This window comes from Typopeltis vanoorti, chromosome 5 (genome assembly GCF_054136105.1).
Source record: "Typopeltis vanoorti isolate ZY-2024b chromosome 5, IOZ_Tvanoo_1.0, whole genome shotgun sequence".
NCBI lineage: Eukaryota > Metazoa > Arthropoda > Arachnida > Uropygi > Thelyphonidae > Typopeltis > Typopeltis vanoorti.
Window position 1 is genome coordinate 124876605 of NC_143553.1, and position 22507 is coordinate 124899111.

The 22507-nt window shown below is 35.0% G+C and overlaps 1 protein-coding gene across 1 annotated transcript in view; it reads right to left on the reverse strand.

The window, feature by feature from the left end:
- The window catches only part of LOC150106785 (uncharacterized), a 602332-nt gene that overhangs the window by 464567 nt on the left and 115258 nt on the right, over positions 1–22507 (reverse strand). The window contains exon 4 of the mRNA XM_090393483.1: positions 11977–12186. Within this exon, the coding sequence (XP_090249609.1) occupies positions 11977–12186 (210 nt within the window). The remainder of the gene's footprint in view (positions 1–11976; positions 12187–22507) is intronic.

Here is a 22507-nt window from a genome sequence, read left to right on the forward strand (position 1 = left end):
TAGAATTTTCAATTAAGACAGGGTACATGTGGAATTATCGGGCTGGAAAGTATGACAAGCTTAGGAGTTTGATTGGTTCAGTGCCATGGCATGTACAACTGCAAGGACTAGAAGTTGATAGTGCATGGGAGGTAGTTAAGAAGTGCTTGCATGAAGTAATGGCTGACTGTATACCTAGAGTCCGAATAATAAATCAAGTAGGGGTTAAATGGATGAATAACACCATTAAGCTTGAGTTGCAAAAAAAGAAACAACTATGGAGGGAGTTTAAGGAGAAGGGTGACCGGCAGGCACATGAACGGTATAAAGCACAGGCCAGAAGGGTGACGAGTGTGGTAAGAAAAGCAAAAAAGGATTATGAAAGAACATTGGCCATGCAGGCTAAAGAGAATCCTAAACAGTTTTTTAGATATGTAGCAAGTAAAAGGAAAAATGTACATGGCAGATTGATTTTAAAGAATGCCGATGGTAGGGAGGTAACTGAATCAGTTGAGATAGTTGAGTTACTGAGTGAGCACTTTGCAAACGTATATCATCCAGGTGGTGACATTGCAGAAACGAATAAACCAGTAGATTATACGGGAATTGTGGTTAATGAAGTGGAGGTGAGTAGTCTATTGCATAACCTCAATGTCAATACATCTGTGGGATTGGATGGTATACCAGCTCATGTTGTACGAGAAGCAGCTAAAGAATTGTCAGTACCCTTGACCATTTTGTTTAATTTGAGTCTCGGGTCTGGGTTAGTCCCGAGCGGGTGGAAAGAGGGGAAAATAGTTCCACTGCATAAAGGTGGTTCCAAGACTGCTGTTGTAAATTACCGACCGATTAGCATATCAGGAATCATTGTCAAGGTCTTGGAGAAAATAGTCAAGAGAAAATTAGAGGATTGGATAGATGAAAATGGGATACTGTATGGGGGAGAAAATGGTTTTGTGAAGGGTAGATCATGCCTCAGTAACTTGCTCACGTTTTATAACACAGTGACGGCTGAACTGGATAGGGGTAATGGGTTTACAGTAATATTACTGGAACTTGCCAAGGCTTTTGATAGGATACCATGTAGAACCCTAATCAGTAAACTGGAGCAGATGGGGATAGATATAGGGTTGGTGAGATGGTTAGGAGAGTGGTTGAAGGAGAGATATCAAAGAGTGGTTTATTCAGGAGTGGAGTCTAAAAGATGTCTTGTGACTAGTGGAGTGCCACAGGGCTCTGTTCTTGGACCACTGCTTTTCAATTTGTTCATCAATGATATTGGAAAAAATCTGAGAGGAAGTGTTCACTTGTTTGCTGATGATGCAAAGTTGGGTAGAGCAATTGTGAGTGCACAGGATGTCAAAATTTTACAGGATGATTTGGATAGTTTGGAGGACTGGGCTAGGAAAAATGGATGTCAATTTAATGTGGCAAAGTGTAAGGTTATGCACTTTGGGGTGAAAAGAATAGCAGCAGTATATCGCATTGGTGGAACCATACTCCAGGAGATTGATGAGGCCAGGGATTTGGGAGTGTTGGTGCATAGGGAGTTGAAGTTTAGGGGGCACATTGCAAAAGTAACTAAAACAGCTCACCAAATCACTTGGCTTCTGAAAAATACTTTAACATGCAGAGACGAACAAGTTGTTGTTCCTCTGTATCGAGCCTTGATAAGACCCCATCTGGACTTCAGTGCCCAGTTATGGGCACCAGGGTTTCTTCGTGATGGGTAGGAAGTGGAGAGGGTCTAGAGACGAGTGACCAAGATGATAGCAGGTCTGTGGAATGAACCTTATGAAAATAGGTTGAAGATTTGTGGGTTGCAGAAATTGGACGATAGGCAAAGGAGGGGTGATATGATTGAGACATTCAAATTACTGAAGGGTTTTTATAAGATTGATCCAGAAGATATTTTTGAAAATATGACTGGTGGTGGGAGGACTAGGGGCCATGCATGGAAGCTGGGCAAGAGCGTGGTTGACAAGGGTGTTAGAGCTAGGTTCTTTACTTGGAGAGTGGTAAATGAGTGGAATAAGCTTCCAGAGTCTCTTGTGGGTGCTACGACCGTGAATGAGTTCAAGGCAAGGTATGATAGATACTGTGTGAATGTTGAATAGTTGTTCTTGACATGATGTTAGGGCCTCCCTCGATGAGTCTGTCGACTCCTTGGAGTTTCCCGGAACAATAATAATAATAATAATAATAATAATAGCAGATATAGAAATAGGCAATTTCACTTGTCTCATTGATGATAAATTATTTATTACTATTACTATTATTACGGGCAACTCCAGGGAGTCATTGGACTCATCGAGGGAGGCCCCAAATCATATTCATCACAACTATTTGACATTCATACAGTATCTATCATACCTCGCCTTAAACTCATTCACTGTCACAGCATCCACCACAGACTCAGGGAGCGCATTCCACTCATTCACTACTCTAAAAGTAAAGAACCCAGCTCTAACACCTTTACTAACCACACTTTTGCCCAGTTTCCATGGATGTCCCCTAGTCCTCCCAAAACCAGCCCTGTTCTCAAAAATATCTTCTGAATTAATTTTATAGAAACCCTTCAGTAACTTGAATGTCTCAAACATATCTCCCCTCCTCCGCCTATGAACCAATTTTTGCAACCCACAAATCCTCAACCTGTTCTCATATGGTTCATTCCACAGACCTGCTATCATCTTGGTCACTCGCCTCTGGATCCTCTCCACCTCCTCCCCATCAAGAAGAAACCTAGGTGACCAAATCTGAGCACAGTAGTCTAGTGGGGTCTTATCAAGGGTCGATACAGAGGAACAATAACCTGCTTGTCATCGTATTCTTCAGCAACCAAGTGATTTGATGAGCTGTTTTGGTCACTTTTGCAATGTGTCCTCTAAATTTCAATTCCTTATCTACCAACACTCCTAAATCTCGTGCCTCATCAATTTCCCGGAGCACGGTTCCACCAATGCAGTAAATTGCCGCCAATCTTTTCACCCCAAAATGCATAACCTTACATTTTGCCACATTAAACTGACATCCATTCTCCTTAGCCCAGACCTCCAATCTATCCAAATCATCCTGCAAAATTTTGACGTCATCTGCATTCACTATTGCCCTACCCAACTTCGCATCATCCGCAAACAAATGAACTGTTCCTCTCAGATCATTTCCTATATCATTTATGAACAAATTAAACAGCAGTGGTCCAAGAACAGATCCTTGTGGCACACCACTAGTCATAGGCCGTCTTGTGGACTCTACTCCCGAGTAAACCACTCTCTGATATCTCTCCGTCAACCACCCTCCTATCCATCTCACCAACCCTATGTCCATTCCCATATATTCTGAAATTTACTGATTAGAATTCTATGTGGAATCCTGTCAAAGGCCTTGGCAAGGTCCAGTAGAATCACCGTAAACCCATTACCCTTATCCAGTTCAGCCGTCACTGTGTTATAATACGTGAGCAAGTTACTGAGGCATGACCTACCCTTCACAAAACCATGCTGTCCCCGATACAGTATCCCATTTTCTTCTATCCAATCTTGTATTTTCCTCTTGACTATTTTCTCTAAGACCTTGACAATGATTCCTGATATGCTAATCGGTCGGTAATTTACTACAGCAGTCTTGGAACCACCTTTATGCAGTGGAACTATTTTCCCCTCTTTCCACCTGCTCGGGACTAACCCAGACCCGAGACTCAAATTAAACAAAATGGTCAAGGGTACTGACAATTCTTTAGCTGCTTCTCGTACAACACGAGCTGGTATACCATCCAATCCCACAGATGTATTGACATTGAGGTTATGCAATAGACTACTCACCTCCACTTCATTAACCACAATTCCCGTATAATCTACTGGTTTATTCGTTTCTGCAATGTCACCACCTGGATGATATACTTTTGCAAAGTGCTCACTCAGTAACTCAACTATCTCAACTGATTCAGTTACCTCCCTACCATCGGCATTCTTTAAAATCAATCTGCCATGTACATTTTTCCTTTTACTTGCTACATATCTAAAAAACTGTTTAGGATTCTCTTTAGCCTGCATGGCCAATGTTCTTTCATAATCCTTTTTTGCTTTTCTTACCACACTCGTCACCCTTCTGGCCTGTGCTTTATACCGTTCATGTGCCTGCCGGTCACCCTTCTCCTTAAATTCCCTCCATAGTTGTTTCTTTTTTTGCAACTCAAGCTTAATGGTGTTATTCATCCATTTAACCCCTACTTGATTTATTATTCGGACTCTAGGTATACAGTCAGCCATTACTTCATGCAAGCACTTCTTAACTACCTCCCATGCACTATCAACTTCTAGTCCTTGCAGTTGTACATGCCATGGCACTGAACCAATCAAACTCCTAAGCTTGTCATACTTTCCAGCCCGATAATTCCACATGTACCCTGTCTTAATTGAAAATTCTACACCTTTATCCACCTCCCAAGTTAAGACTCTATGATCACTCTCACCGATTGGTGGCAATGTGGTCATATTTGTTACAGCCAAATCCTCAGATGTAATTACTAGGTCAAGCACTCTCTGACCCCTAGTATTTTCCATTACATGCTGTCGCAGATAGTTATCCCTTAATAACCGCATAAAATCCAGTTCCTTCCTCCCGTGTGTCCTCTCCTCACTCCAATCAATGCGACCATAGTTGAAATCTCCCATAATAATCACCCTCCTTCCACCCATTTCTTCTATTTGCTTGTGCATACTGTCACCACCATCTTTTCCATCACCTGGTCTATAGCAGCACCCAATTGTATATTTAGTTCTGCTAGCCACAATCTCACACCAAATGGCCTCAAATGTGCTCTTTTCTCTATCCTGCAATTCAACTTCTATTCTCCTTGGCTGGAGCTCATCAGCTATCATCAACAATACTCCTCCCCCCATTTTATTCTCTCTGTCATTCCTGAACACACTATACCCATCACATTCAATCCTACTAGTTATATCATCTACAGTCAGCCATGTTTCACTAATACCTATAACCTGTGGTCTGGAAGTGCCAACCTTGGCCAAAAACTCTTCCTTCTTGTTCCTAATACTCCTGGTATTAGTGTACATGAATTTAAGACCCCCATTAGCCCCAACCCTACCTTGATGCCTTATATTAACTATCCCACTCAGATTTGTTGTCCTTATTTGCTCTGGCATATTATATTCATTCTTACATTCAACTGCCTCCATAAGGACTGTATCTCTACTCCCCCCCCCTAACAAATCTAGTTTCCCTGAATTTGCACATCCACTACATTCAGCAACACTTTCTCAAGTCTTCTTACACCGTAACCATTCAAATGCAAGCCATCCATCTTATATAGATCCTTTCGCCCATCAAACTCACTCCACACATCCACAAATTCCACACCACTCGTCATACATAACCCACGCATAAAGTCATTTGCAATTATAGCCCTCCTTTTAAACATTTCACTGTCATACCGTGGCAAAAGACTAATCATTCTAACTCTCTCACTCTTTTCTTTTGCTACCTCAAACAATTCATTCAGGTCTTCTATCATTTCCATTTTATCTCCTTTCAAATCATTCGTACCTGCCACAACAATCATTTCTTTCACCCTTTCCTTTTGCTCTCTAATAGACGCAGTTACGTCCTTTATGGTCGCACCAGGTTGGTACGATTTTGTCAAATCCTCTACTACCTAATTTATATTAAGTAAAAATGTATAGTATCTTTATAAATTTTGTTCTATTAAAAATAAATCTTTTTTTTGTTTAAATGTACATCTAAATTCAAATAAAACAAACATTTACAATGAAATATATTTGTATTTATTATTATTATTATTATTACTTTGATAAGAGTATTTTGAAAAGTTACTTGGTAATAATGAAAATTAAAGAACAGGGTATACAGATATCTGAAGTTTCAGAAACACTGATCTATCCATATATTTAGTCTGAAAAATAGGTGTATAGTACGATGTTCGTTTTCTTAAATTCGACTTCGAATTTGGATAGACGAAATAGCATCTATCCAAATATGCACTTCTTACATTTTTTTCAGTGTCATTTCAATTTTGAATGTGAAACATATTGAAATTTATTATGTATGTTTAAGTGACTTTGGACAATTTTTAACTTGTTTTTGTGAATTTGGATTATTATTCACGTAAAGTAAGCACATCTATTATATATTTGCTAAGTTTGAAAATCAGTTTCGTTGTTTCATTTTAGTTAATTATCTTATTTTGAAAACAAAAGATTTGTATCTTATGTTGGGTAGAAAATAAATAATTTTCAATAAGAGATTTATTTATATTTTTGTTCTTGTTCTGGTTGAAAGACATTGGGGTTGGGGTCCTTTTACTAATTTTTTTAATAAATAATTTTAATATTCTAGAAATTTCTTAATTATTAAATAATTACCAGAATGTAAAAAATATTAAATAAATATCACTGAGAAATCAATCAGTGCCTAATATCTCTGCATGTTAATTTTCAAAAAAATACCTAAAATGTAAGCATATTTATTATTCAAAACATCTAAAAAAATCAAATTCTGTAGTAAAAAAAATAGTGAGTTTCGGGACCTTAAAAATAATAGGGGTTAAAAGATAAGTTTAAGGGAAAATTTCAGCAATTATTATTTATTTTGGTGGACAACTTTTAACACTCTTCTTATTTTAAAGTCTAACCAAGTGTGTTAACCCCCATATGTCGGGAAAAAAGCCAAAGAAGTTATCTGGCGCAAAAAACAGGAAAAGACAATTGCAACGAGTACAACTGGAACATAAATAGGCTGGATTGCTGAATAAATTTTTAACTTCAGGACCACATAAAAAAACGAAGAACAGAAAGTTTTGATGAAGCAAGTACTCCGTGTAGCTCTACTACAGAAAAAGAGAGGACACAAGATAACTATGAAGAAACAAATGTTACATGCGAAAATGAAACTGGCCTAACTGGACTGTCTACAGAAGTTGCAGCAGAAGAAATATTGGATTCCGATTCAGCAAAACACGAAACTTCAAATTTTACTTTAAATTTTAATGTCAATGATCCAGGTACTTGGCCGTGTTGGATTCTAATTATGTAGAAAATAGAATAAATGTTGTTTGATTCAGAATCCAACATGATTTTCCGTCATAAGAACTATATTTGTAGATATTATTTAATGTAAATAACATAAATTATAATTGATATTATATAACTACCTTAATTATGTCAAATATTTAATTGCTTAATCAAAGAAATGTGTTAATGGTAAATAGATTCTGTATTAAATGTTATTAAGCTGTTTTATTTATTGTTATGTCAATATTGTAAGAACTTATATTTGTAGTTTAACTGCGCATTTATTGAAATGCGATCATTCTATTTATTCCTTTTGTGAAAGCTTAATGTTATGTAATAACTCAATGTAGTTGTATAGCGTAATGTAACATTCGCGAGAATGTTTACGTCTATCGGTTGTCATGGAGACGCGTGAAAATAAACGGGCGCGTGTGAAGGGAGCGTTTGTGGAGAAGAGAGAAAATAGATACGTAGTTGTAAGTGGGAGTCGGAACGGAACTTTGGAACTATAAGGTAGCAAGGAAGTAAACTAAAGAAGTAGATGTAATTAAAAGGTTCTTAGGGAAGAATTGAGTAGATATTTTTTTCATAAGTGAATCTTATAGTTGGCTGAAAGCAAAGTCAGCCGTAGTAATAAAGGAAATTATTGTCCTAATCGGATAATTAGAGAACTGGACATTCAAAGAAGAATTCTGAATAAATCCAGTCAGTCTGCAATTACGACTTATTTCTATACTACGAAAAAAGGAATTGTACGGAGTTAAACTAGTTGATGAATGAAAAATAAGAATAATTAATGTACCTTATAGTTTTTATCTGGAGTTTTGAAGCGCGATTAATAAGGCTTAGTTATAACCTTGGAGAATTTTTATAAATGTGTTTCGCAAGTATGATAAATACAAATTGAAAGTGTGCTCACAAAATATTGGAAGTACTGAAGATTATTTCTGGTAAGGACAGTCACATTAGTTTATTTCAGTGTATGAAGATTTAAGTATTAGTTCCGTTGCGCTGTTTGTAACATTAACTGTAGCTTACCATCGAGGCTGAGAGTTGAAACTATAGACATTGAAATGATATCTACCGTGGTTAGTGCCTGTTATGAGTTAATCGTAGAGTGCAGCTGAGAGACACAAGGAAACTGTTTAAATAAGAATTTCTATTGTAATAAGTTGAGTATAGGAACTTTGTGATTCTCAAACTGTGAAATTGTATGTGAAAGTTTGAAAGATTGATTTATTGTGAATGACGACCTGATGTACTAGCTTGACTGAGTTATCATATTTAAAAGTGGAATACATGTATTTTGTTATATAACCATATATTAAATGTTTTGTTTGTTAATTTAAATATTGTGTTTGCCTGAATTTCTTTTTACTGCACCGTTCACAAAAATTCGGATCTAGCGGGAATCCCAGAAGGAAAGAAAATAAATACCATCGGCCTGAATGAGCGAAAAGACTGCTAACTAATTTTGAATTAATCTTACTAATTCATATAGACTTATCTAAGGATAGAGTGGCGCAGTATAATAGAAATTTCTCTACCCTTAGATCAGTGATTAATTTGCAATTAGTTTTCCTTTATTTTATGAAAGTGACTTTTAGCAAAATGGCGGATTTAGAACATAACATGAAAATAGAACGTCACGACAGCCGAATCATATAACTACCAAAGTTAGAGATTGTTTAGTTGAGCATTGCCCGCGTTAAGTAGTTAATAAAGAATTTCCCAAAGATGAATCTGGCCACAAGTTTTCCGATTCCTACTATTATCAAACTTTAGCAAATGGAGAAAAACTTTTACGAAGTTATTTAGTTTATTCAGAATCGCAAAATTCGGTTTTCTGTTATTATTGCAAAATATTTGGTAGTCAAAATTCCCAACTTACTAACGAATATGGTTGTAACGATTGGCAACATTTGAGTCATATACTAAAAATACACGAGACAAGTTCCAGAACATTAAAAACTGTTCACAATACAGCGAACTTAAAATGTCGTTAATTAAGAAATGCATTATTGATTCACAACAAAGATTATAAGAAACTGAGAAAAAATATTGGCAATCTGTTATAGAATGGTTAATCTACATAATACAATATTTATCAAGACAGTGTATAGCTTTTAGAGGTTCTTAACAAAAACTTTTTGAAAATGATAACAGCAATTTTTAAAGTTAGTAGAAACTGTCGCTAAATTTGATTCAATAATGGCAGAACACTTGCATCGCATCCAACCATCACAAAAAAGTAACATTGCTCATTATTTAGGTGATAAAATACAAAATGAAATCATCCATATAATTTCTGAAGCTATAAAACAAAGTTTAGAAATTGTTAAAGAGGCAAAATATTCATTAATTCTTGACGCTACTCCGAATATAAGCCACGCAGAACAATTATCTATTGTTATTAGATTTGTTAATCAAAATAAAGATACAAATATAGCAGAAATTCATGAATATTTTTTGGGTTTTCAATCTGCAGAAGATACCACTGGGCAAGGACTATTACAATTTATAAAAAATTATTTAAAATTATTGAATATTAACATTTCTGATTCACGCAGCCAAGTTTATGTTAACTGTTCAAATATGCGAGGTAAACATAATGGACTGCAGAAAAAAATCCTTGAAATAAATTCAAGGGTTTTTTTTATTCCGTGTGCTGCTCATTCATTAAATTTGGTAGTTAATGATGCAGCTAAGATATCCTGTGAAACTAAATTTTTTTGGGCTAATACAGGAATTATATAATTATTTTTCAATATCTGTTGAAGCGTTCGGCTATATTAAGAAAAAACATTCGTGTTTTAAATTTGAAACCACTTTCTGCTACTAAGTGGGAAAGTAGAGTAGAAGCAATAAAGCCATTTAAAAATAATATCAAGGAAATTTACCAGGCTCTTTTTGATATTACGGAAGATAAATAACTAAATTAAATTCCGTGTGATGATACAGCGTTCTCTCTTTATATGGGAGTTCACGGTACCATCTAGTCCCCCCAAATTTTATCCGGGCTCCAGAACCGGCATAGGCTGACGAATCAGACCTATGGCTAGGTCAGTATTCCTGACTGTAATCCGTGTGTACTCAGACTGGTTTGCCTACTTGTGGGATGAAAAACACCAGATAAACTGGCGGAAAAAACCCTGCTGTCCACGCCCAAGACCGGCTAACTTAGCTATGGCTAAGGAAGATCCTTGAGCTCCTCACGTCGTTGACAGGAATCGAACCTAGGACACTCCTTCCCCAGGCATATGGTTGCGTAATGTCTGCGCAGTTAGCCTAGTGGCTTTGCGCTGACATTACGGAAGATGAACTAAAGATATCAGTTCTAGAGTTCAGGCAGACAACTTAATTTCAAAGATTTATTCGTTTAAATTTATTTGCTCTGTTCATGTTTGGTACAAAATCTTAAGTCTCATAAATGTTGCAAGCAAAATAATGCAGAATCCGACATTTGATATAGGAAAAATTACAGAAAATCTTGATTATGTTATACAAGAATTAAATACTTGCTAAACAGACCAATATTTTGAAAATATTATTAGAACTGCAAAAGAAGTAGCAAACGATCTTAATATTGATCCTATTTTTCCAGACATTTGCAAAAGAACAAAAACAAAAATGTTTGGTCACGAAGTATCAGATGAGACAACGCATGATCCTAAACAAAATTGGAAAATAAATTTTTTCTTTGCGATTTTCTACATGACAATAACTTCAGTCACGGAAAGATTCATACTATTAAAACAACATAGCAAGGACTTTAAAGTTATAAGAGACATTAGCAAATTAAAAGATTGGAGCGATGAAGATTTAATGAAACATTGTAAAGATTTGCACTTAAAACTGAGCGACAATGAAGATTCCAACAATCGTGATATTGATGGTATGACTTTATTTGAGGAATTAAAAACTTTGCAGTGTTTTATTAAAAAATAGTCGGCTCCTCAGGATGTTTTAAATTATGTATACGAAAACAAATTAACCGACACATTTCCGAATAATGCGATTGTGATGTGTATTTATTTAACATTACCAATATCCGTAGCATCAGGGGAAAGCAGTTTTTCAAAACTGAAACTAATAAAAAATTATTTGCGGTCAACAATGTCTGGAGAACGTCTAATGGATTTATCAATTATATCAATTGAAAATAATATTATGGATTCATTAAACATTAAAGATATTATTATAAATTTTGTGGCAGCTAAAGCAAGACGGATAAATATGTAAAATAAATCTACATTTATACTAACTGTTATATAGTTAAAAGCATATCTCCAAATTATCTTTGTTATGTAATATTTCTCTTTATATTAAAATAAAAGTAATTTTTGTTTATATATATAAATATATATATTCTGTTGTATTTATATAAATATATATATTCTGTTGTATTTATATATTAAGGAATAAACATTTTTGAAAATTTTTATTTTTAAAAATTCCTTATTAATGAATTTCAGTGATTACAATGTTCTACTACTGTTAAATAAAATTTATTTTTATGTATGTGTATACATTGTTTTGTACTTATAACAAAGTAAAATTTTTTGCAAAAATTTTTCATGGAAACTTATTTTATGGGGGTGCTGAAAAAACGTTTTGCACAAGGGCACCTCCTACCCATGGCACGCAGTGCCGTGCCATGGGTAGAAGGAAACTCCCTACAAGTTTTCACAGAAGGTTTCTGCAAAACACAGTTTAAGAAACATGCTACATCATAGTTAAACAATTAATACACTGCTGATGTGAAAAGAAAATAATAACACAAACATTGAGTGAAATTTCTTTGTAGTTCCGTTAAACAAACTGGCCAAAAATAAACAGCACCTAACACTATTTTAAAGATGTGAATGATTTTAAAAATCTTGAGATTATTTAGAAAGATAAAATAAAATATTACATAAAATGATAAAAATTAAATTTCATATACCTTATCTTTATCAAAAGAAACTATTACTGCTGTATACCATTGTGTTGTGCCTTCAGTTCTATATACCTGCACTCGATAACCTACTAAAATCGATGGTGTAGTCATCAATACATGCTGTTCATCTTGAGTTTTGACCCACTGTTTAACAGCTTTATAAACATCAGATTTATTTTCAATAACTTGCTCGGAAAAGTTGTCATAATCAGCATCCTAAAAGTAAAATACTTGAATATATCTGTCATCACAGTAAATAAGTTAGTCAAATTTTATGATTTAAATTTACACACATGCATAAGGTGCAAAGGAAGAATAAATAACTGTTTATTTCTCCCACAGAATGAGGCGAAAAAAAAAAAAAAAAAAAAAAAGATTCCAGTGCAGTAAGGCACCTATTATTCAAACTTTGATCAAACAACCAGTTATATTACACTCTCTTATCATGCATGTTTAATTCTGCAGCTGGTTGGAATTATAACTAAAATGACTTAAACCATGGAGCAAGAATATTTACTAATTGCATATGTCTGCATGCATCTGCTACGAGGAAGTTTAAGCTCTATCAATTCCATGTTAGTGCCAATATGATCATCACTCTCTTCTAATGAGTGCTTGTGGAAAGTTAAAACAGATAATTTCATCTATTCACATTTTAACATGAATCGTTTTCATTTTTATTTATATTTTATGATAAAGATCATTGTTGTATGTGAAATTAAAAAACCAAGATGCTAATTAAACTGAAATGTATTAAGTGTCATTAAAACTTATAAAAATGCAAGTAATTTTAATGAATTTTTCCAATCTAATCATTAAAAACATTAAATATACATACAGAGCATTAACTATATCTTACTGCTACATTTTACTGCTCAACCAATGGTTAAGCAGTAAAAATAATTAAAATAAAATAAAAATAGAAGATGAAATAGAATATAAAAGAATAAGAGCCATAGCTAAATGAGAAGTCAGAAAAAGACATAGAGAATCATGGAACAAATTTGTTTCTAATTTAGAAAACATGATTTATATAAAATAAGACCCAATGTATATAAGATTTTGAAATGCCTGAATGCTAAATATTAAAGAAAACATAAAATTAAACACCGAATTGAAATTAGAAGAATTTCTAAATTTCTACACAGAATTGTAGACAGATAAATATTTTAAAAAAGAAAACTGGCAAACACTTAATGGAAAGGAAATAACTAAAGAAGAATTAGAAATCAGCCTGAAAGAAACAAGAAACGTAAAATCACCTGGAAAAGATAAGCTAGGTTCAGAACTGTATAAATATGCAGGAACAAGGTTAAAAGAAAGACTCCTATTATTTTTAAATAAAAGTTATACAACTGGTAACCCCCCCCCAATAGAATGGAAAAAAGCAATTGCGATTCCTATCTTTAAAAAAGGTAATAGAGACGACCCTAAAAACTATAGAGGTATAAGCATACTAAATTCCTGTTACAAAATATATAGCAGAATTTTAAATAGAAAACTAATGAAATATTCCGAAAACTTTATTTTAGAAGTACAGAATGGGTTTAGAAAAGGATGATTATGTAGAGCCCCAGCCTTTTGCCTAAAATTAATAATAGAGAAAAGAAGAGAATACAATTTTGAAACACATATATTGAATTTATTGACTTTGAAAAAGCATTTTATTTAACATATTAAATGAAAGACAAATACCAAATAATATCCTAAAAGCTATCATAAGTATATATGAAAATAATCAAATACAAATAAGATTAAATCATGAGCTATCATATACGAGAGAGAGAAACCAAAGGGGTCTGACTGGGAAGTCCCCCTCTCAGCAACTCTTTTTAATATTTACCTAAATGAAATAATAATAAAATGGAATAAAAATTTCCATCAAGGTATTAAACTTTCTCCTACTGTGAACTTAAACACTCTCCTTTTTGCCGACAACCAAATAATAATTAAAAATTCTGAAGATAACTTACAGAAAGCTATTTTAGATCTAAATGAGATAGCCAAAGATTATGGTATGATAATATCAACAGAAAAATCAAAAACTATGGCCTTTAAAGGACAAGATCTAGCAGAACTAAGATAGTAATAGATAACAAGATCTTAGAACAGGTGAATTCATTTAACTGCCTAGGATGTATGATCACATATGAAAATGAAAAAGATGTAAATGTAAAAATTGCAAATTATTTAAAAATAACAGGTGTAATTAATTTTTTCATTTTGAAAATTTTATGGAATTTACAACCATGTTAAAAAAAAAAAACTTTTTTTATTATCCCGACGTTTCAATCTTCACATCAAGATCATCATCTGGAACGTACATAAATATACAGGACAAGCTGAGTTACATCATTAACTGTAAGCTAGAGAAACAATGATTTGATCACATGTTATTCTACTGGCATGACCTCTGGTGGAAAAAAATAAAATAAAATAAATAATAAATTTTTACATCAAGCTAAATTCTATTTTTACAATGACAGGAATAAACATTCTTTTAGATGGTTTTCTTTCAGAAACAAATGGTGTCCTATTTTTAGAATTACAAGTCTTATTTTTGATTTACAATACTGGATTTTCTACAGTCCTGTTTATAGTTGTTCTTGGTGAGGAAGGTCGAATATATACCTTCCATATGTTTGGGATTTTTAAGCCATCATTGCTGTTCAGATTGGGGGTGGTTGCTGATAATCTCACAGGCTTCCTTGAATTTACGTTCATACCATGTTCTAGTGTGATGTAGACAGCTGGTGGTTTTCCAGTCAATTCTGTGTAAGGTATTCAGGGCATGATCAGAAAGGCCAGCTTCACCATAATTATTATATTTCATGTGTCGTTTATGTTCTTTTTGTCTAATAGGAATAGTGCATCCTGTTTCTCCTACATATGGTATGTTGCAAGTACAATAAATCCAGTATACTCCAGAGTGAGCTAGTGGAGGGAGTGGGTCTTTGGATGAGTTGAGTAAGCTTTTTAATTTTGCAGGAGGTTTAAACGTGGCTTTGAGGTTGTACTTTTGTAGTACTCTGTTTATTTTGTCTGATATTCCTTTAATGTAGGGAATGGTTATAGTTTTACTGTAGTCTGGTTTGCCTTTGTTTTTATTGTGGTTTTGTAGAGAATTTTGTTTATAATGTTTTGGCTGTATCCGTTTTTTTGTAAGTTATTACTGATAATTTTAAATTCATCTTGCAGAACAGGCACTGAAAGACGAATTTAAAGTTATCAGTTATTATCGTCTGAGCTGTTTTTTAGCGTGTCGATGACACCTAGTTTTTGTGTTGGGTGGTGGTAGGAGTTTATGTGTATATATTGTCACGTATGTGTAGGTTTTCGGTAAACAGTGAAGGAAAGGTTGCCCAAGGGAAGACGTGTGACAAGTGTATCTAGAAACGGAAGTGTGTTGTGTTTTTCAATTTCAATTGTGAACTGTATGCATTTGTGTTGTTTGTATAGGTGGCTAAGGAATGTGTCTAATGTCTGGTGGCCATTGGACCAGATCGCGAAATCGAATATAGAATTTAGAATTAGAAATCTAGAATTAGAATTAGAAATCTAGAAATTTAGAATTAGAAATTAGAATCTAAAAATAGAATTTAGCTTGATGTAAAAATTTATTTTTTATTTTATTTTATTTTTATTTTTTTTTTCCACCAGAGGTCACGCCAGTAGAATAACATGTGATCAAATCATTGTTTCTCTAGCTTACAGTCAATGATGTAACTCAGCTTGTCCTGTATATTTATGTACGCTCCAGATGATGATCTTGATGTGAAGATCGAAACTTCAGGATAAGAATAAAAAAAAAAAGTTTTTTTTTTAACACGGTTGTAAATTTCATAAAATTTTTAAAATGAATGCTGATCACCGTGTAACCCTAAAAGAAAGGTGTAATTAACTCTTATATTTAAACCAAAGCTAGTTCAAAAACAAACTAGACTAAAAGTATACAATACATTAGCCCTACCAGTCTTATTGTATGGAAGTGAAATCTGGACAATAAAATAAAAAGACAAACAAAGATTAATAACAGCAGAAATGAAGTTTATGAGAAAAACTGCAAAGTATACTCTATTTGATCACAAAAGAAACGAAGAAATTATGAAAGAATTAAACCAAGAATCAGTAATAGAAAAAATTAAAAACTATAAACAAAAATGGATGGAAAACGTTCAAAGAATGGAAATAGAAAGATTACCAAAACAAGCCTTGAAGTACAAGCCATTAGGAAAAAGAAAACCAGGACGTCCTCTTAAACGATTCAAAGATGCCTTCTAAGGCTGGAACAGGCCACACTAGGTCTAAATCCTTGATACGCATGATGATGATTAACTACATCAAGGTAAAACAGTGTTATAGATAGCTTCCAGTAAAATACGACAATTAGACTTTATATATATGATATCACATATAGGTAACATTGTTGATTGAGCTGACATATTGCCTTTAACATCCCATCTCAGCTAAGTTTAACTGTTGGCCTGGTTGGTCAAGAGAATATCACATCAATCTCCAATCAACAAATTGTGAATTTAAATCCCACCATAAGCATGGATGTTTGCAAATATTTTATGTAGTACATGATTTTTGTTGCCATTGTGAGACCATCATCCTGTATGTAGGAGGCTTGAAATGTGGTAAAAAAATAGTACAGCAGATGTCTGCTGTACTATTTATGTCTGTATGTATGCAGACACCTACTGTAAGGAAATAACTAAGAAAATTTCATGATCAACAACAATAGTGACTTATTATTTTAATTTTTGGCTTACCAATAAAAGTATCTAAATATTAATTTATTTACTATTATAATAGGAAATGGCAAAGAGAAAGATGTGTTCATCGAGATCACTGTGAAAAGATAGTTGATGGAAGTTTTTTCACTTGGCTATGTTACCAATTATATATTTGATTTAATCCTTTATCCAAGTGTAAGCAAACAAAGTTTGCGCCTGAAGTATTTTCAGGACTGGGGAAACTCGTGGCAAAGGTGGTATAACTTCTCATCACTTGCCGAGACATCCCATAATGCAAAGCACATCTCCTTGCGGACATGTATCGACTTCCATCAACTATCTCTAATCCAGAGAATTTTAATAATAAGGTGTGACACCTTTTTGCAACTTGTATATGGAAATATGACTTCTCCAATACTTCCACCTCAGTATCACCACCTCTGGGTCTGGCTTGCACTGATGAGATCCCAATAAAGGTCGAAACTGGTCTGGGTAATGACCCTTTCCTTAATGCATAGCATTATACATGTCTGCAAGAAGCTGTACTTTGCATTATGGGATGCTAAGGCAAGTGATGAGAAGTTATACCACCTTTGCCACGAGTTGCCCCAGTCCTGAAAATACTTCAGGCGCACTTTGTTTGCTTACACTTGGATAAAGGATTAAACCAAATATATAATTGTGAAAAGATAGGTTTAAAATTTCAAATTGTGTGTGGTATTAACAATAGTTAGTTTTTTTTAATATGTTATATAATAGTTGTAATCAGTAGGAGGTGTTCAGTGTAGTTATAATTCTGTATTTATTATATTTTTGTGTTTATTTGCAGCTTTGAGTGTGAGTGAAATGGCAGTGAAATGTAAGATGGCGCAAAAGACAAACACAAGTGGCATGGATTTTTCAAAACTAGTGAGATGCCGTAAATGCAGTATGTATGCTTGGAAAGCGATTGAAGATGTTTCCATGGAGAAGGAAAAATGAGACAGATGAGAGAGTTTGGGTGTGTAAGAAGTGCAGAATACTTATGAATTATCATCTATTGTTGAATGTAAGCAGTAGCAGGTAAAAGATTGTGGATGTAGCTACTGGAGTAAGTGGAGTTGACTCAGTGCTTGAGTGGTAACGGTACAACAGCATGCATAGATGATGGTGAGTTAGTGGCAGCAAGCAGTATGAGAGAGCCAGCAGTGAGTTAGTGGGTGAGTAGTACAACAACAGACATGCAAGGTAATGAAAATGAGATTTTCATAAATGGCAATGAAAAACTAATTCAAGATATGAAAGCTGAGTTGGTGAAGATGAAGCAAGAGATTAAACATGAGGAATGAACTGACGAGAATTACTAACTTGCATGGGAATGTAAGGAAGAATGGGACAAAAGATTTGAAAGTAATATCAAATGATTTGAGAGCCGCAATGTGTGGAGATTCAATGATAAGAGGTGTGATGAATGAAAAATTGCACAAGGTCTGTTTTCCAGGATTTAGAATGAATAGCATGGTTGAAGCATTGGATAAGAGGAGTATATACAAGCAAAGTGAATATGAAAAGTGTATATGATGGTTTCAGGAGTATATGCGTGTGTGTGCAAGAAAGCATTAAGACAGTCAAGGAGTTGGTAGTGGTAGTTGGCACGAATGAGCTGACTGGTAACAAGAAGAATGTAAGGAGGGATGTCATGAGGCTGTTAAGGAGAGTTGAAAGATGAGAGTGTGGTAGGTAAAGTAATCAGTGTATTGATCATGTATGATAGTGATGAATTGAGGTGAGTGAAGATTTTGAATCGTATGCCAGCAGAGTTGTGTGGGGAGAAAGGAGTTAATTTTGTGAATGCGTGGGATGAATATGAGGGGTAGATAGAGCTGTATAAAAGAGATAGGTTACATTTCAATGAATTTGGTGAGAGTCAGTTAGAGAAACTGTTGCTGCAAGAGAGAATGACTGAAGTGAATGTAAGACCTGAGAAGCAAGACGTGTTGTGGAAGAGCAGGACAGTAAGGTAGACAAGTTTGTGAATGGAGTGGTGAGTGGCATGAGTGGAGAGAATAAGAGAGAAGGGACACAGAGTGGACCGGGAAATGGTGTGTGTGTGGGGGGGGAGTCAGGGTAGACGGGGGCACTGCATGAAAAGTGTATATGATGGTTTCAGGAGTATATGCGTGTGTGTGCAAGAAAGCATTAAGACAGTCAAGGATGTAGGGGTGATATTTCGGTTTAGGAAGGGGTGTAGTATCATTGATGACAGACAGGAATGGATAGGGGAGAGTGTTGATGAGTCAAGAAGTGCGAGTTGGTTATGACTGGGAATAAGAATGGAATTTTAAGAAAATATAGATAATCTATTACAGAGTACACTAGAAAATGTTGAGATCTCAATGGTCATGTGGGAAAAGGATCAGAAAAAATACACAAAATTGGCTTGAGTACATGCAATACTGAAAGAAATAACATCGTTTAAATAATACTTTACTATTTAACTTTAATAAACACTGATTTTATTTATTCTTTTTTTCAAAAGAGAAGGGTAGTTTTCAGTGGAGTGTTTGCAAAATGTAATCCATTTGGATTTTGCAACCGTAGATTATACCAGGAGAGAGAGAGAGCGGAAAATCTAACAAATCCAAATAGAATAGCAACCATTTATGGTTGCTATTCTATTTGGAATCCAGAAAAAAATTTACATAACTAAAGATAAGATGATGAAAATCTCATGGAATATAAAGGGTGGTCCAAAATGTACCTACCAAGTTTAAATCCAATTTTTTCTGCAATTCGCTGATATGATTAGAAAAAAATTTTACTGACACATTATAGCCACAAATGGCTTGATGGCTATAATGTGTTGGTAAAGTTTTTTTCTAATTATACCAGCTAATTACTGAGAAAATTGGATTTAAACTTGGTACATTTTGGGCCACCCTGTAGTTAACTTTAAAGATACTGAATGGAGACACTGTGTTAACAATGAATGTGAGAAGGTGCTGAAAGCTGGTACTACATTTGAGAATCATTTGCAAATAGAAGTCATATATTTAAGTCATTTACGAAAGAAAAAAAGAAAGAAAGAAATCTCATGACATATCTTAAACAGAATTTGCTTCTCTCTTCTGTGAAAAGGCAATTCTATTTAGAGTAATCAAATGAAAAAAAAAATAAAATAAAATGTTGAAGAGAAGAAGTCACCTGAAGACAATAACAAAGAGCTGCTCACAGATGAAATCAAATTGCAGAGTAAATGATTTTTTCAATGAAATACTAACGGAGTGAAAGAATACATATGTGCATAGCACAATAGTTACGTGGTTCTAATTTTCAAAAGTAATGGAAACGTCAGAGAGTCAAGGATGTTCGGGTAATATTTAGGTATGGGTGTAGTATCAGTGAAGATAGGAATGGATAGGAAGAGTGTAGACAAGTTATGTCTAAGAAGTGGGGTTAGTGGGACTTGCTATAGAAACAGAAATTATTATTATTATTATTTCCCAAGACCTCATAGAGTCAAAGACTCATCTGGGAGGTCCTTTTATCACACACACACATCTCATCATACCGTGTCTTAAACACACTCAAACTCCTTGCAGACACCACACTCTCAGGCAAGGCATTCCAATCATTCACAACCATGCACGAAAAAAACCTGCCTCTCACTCCCCTATTCACACCCTCTTTATACAGTTTCCAGGGATAACCCCTGGTTCTCCCCTGATCTCCCACTATTCTCTGTAGAACTTCTCCACCATTGATCTTATAACAACCCCTTACCAACTTATAGGTCTCTATCATATCTCCCCTCTTCCTTCTCTCCACCAGACTCTGCAAATTACATCTTCTCAATCTTTCCTCATACCCAACATTCCAGAGGTCAGAAACTACCTTAGTCAGTCGCCTTTGGATCCTTTCCTACATCTCTTCATCCTTCTGAAAACCCGGTGACCAAATCTGGACACAATAGTCCACGTGTGGCCTAATCAAAGCCTTATACAACGGAACAAGAATCTCTCTACTTCTACATGTCAGTGTCCTCCGCATCATTCCCAGAAGTCTTTGTGTTGTCTTCACAATTTTGGCGATGTGTCCCCTGAATTTTAGATCCTTATCCACTATCACCCCCAAATCTCTTATTTCTTCTACCTCCAACAATATATTCTCACCAAGCATACATTCTGCATCCCATCTTTGTTTTCCAAATTTTAAAACCTTACATTTTGCAACAGTGAGCTCACATCCCCATTTTCTTGCCCAATCACTCAATTTATTCAAGTCTTCTTGCAAGGCCACAACATCTTCACTACTCTTTATGGTTCGTCCCAAATTTGCATCATCTGCAAACAACTGAATATCTCCATCCAAATCTTTGCCAATATCATTAATATACAAGTTAAATAGTAATGACCCTAAAACAGACTCCTGAGGCACTCCACTAGTGACTTTCCTTTTCCTGGATATCGCAACCCCATACAAAACTTGTTGATACCTATCAGATAGCCAGTCTCCAATCCAATGCACTACTCTAATATCCAACCCCATCTGCTCTAGTTTGACTGGCAACCTATCATGAGGTACTCTATCAAAAGCCTTTGCGAAATCCAAGTATATTACTGTGTATCCTTCTCCTCTGTCCAAGGAAGCAGTCACTTTATTGAAATAAGTAAGTAGATTACTAAAACATAACCTCCCTTTAGCAAATCCATGCTGTCCATCAAAGATTATACCATTGTTGTCAACCCAACTCTGGATCCTAGTTCTCACAAGCTTCTCCAACAACTTAACCACAACACCTGACACAGAGATAGGCCTATAGTTTGACGCTTGAGTTCGATCACCTGCTTTATGAAGTGAAACAATCTTGCCCTTCTTCCACTCTTTAGGAACTTGACCAAGTGCAAGACTCATATTAACAAAAATATATCAAGGCAGGTGTCAACTCTCTGGCACATTCCTTCAGAATATGCAGTGATATATTATCAGGTCCCACAGCCTTATTTACATCTAGTTTACTCAACTCCCCAAACACCTCTTGCTCACTTACAGTCAGTCTCTCCTCCCCATCATCAACTGCTCTCAATCTCTCCATGAAGTCACGTTCACAAGATTGAAAGATCTTTATCAACTGCTCATTAAGTATCTCCACCACACATTCCATTTCTTGAGTTTTTTTGAGGTTTTCAATGAGTTTCTTGAGTTTTTGAGGGATAACTATCTCAGACAGTATGTAACAGAGGGCACGCAAGGATTGAGGGTCTTGGATTTGGTCATCTCATCAGAGGATGTAATTATAAACAAGGTGTCAAATCATCCACCAATTGGTGAGAGTGACCATGAGGTGATTACCTGGGTAGTTGCCAGCAGTGTGAGGACCTCTGTGAGAAAAAAGTATATGTGGAACTACGAGGGGGTGATTATGAAGTGCTCAGGAGACAGCTTGGGGGGGGGGGGGTAGCATAGAATGAGAAGAAGTTAGCTGGAAAAGAGATCAATGCAGCTTGGGGGATTTTCAAAAACTATCTAGTAGATGCAATATCTAAATGTATTCCAAGGGTGAGAAGGTTAAATAGGGTAGGTGTGAGATGGATTAAATACAGCTTTTGCGGAATGTGTGTGGTGGAAATACTTAATGAGCAGTTCATAAAGGTCTTTCAATCTTGTGAATGTGACTTCAAGGAGAGATTGAGAGTAGTTGATTATGGGGAGGAGAGACTGACTGTAAGTGAGCAAGAGGTGTATGGGGAGTTGAGCAAACTAGATGTTAATAAGGCTGTGGGACTTGATAATATATCACCACGTATTCTGAAGCAATG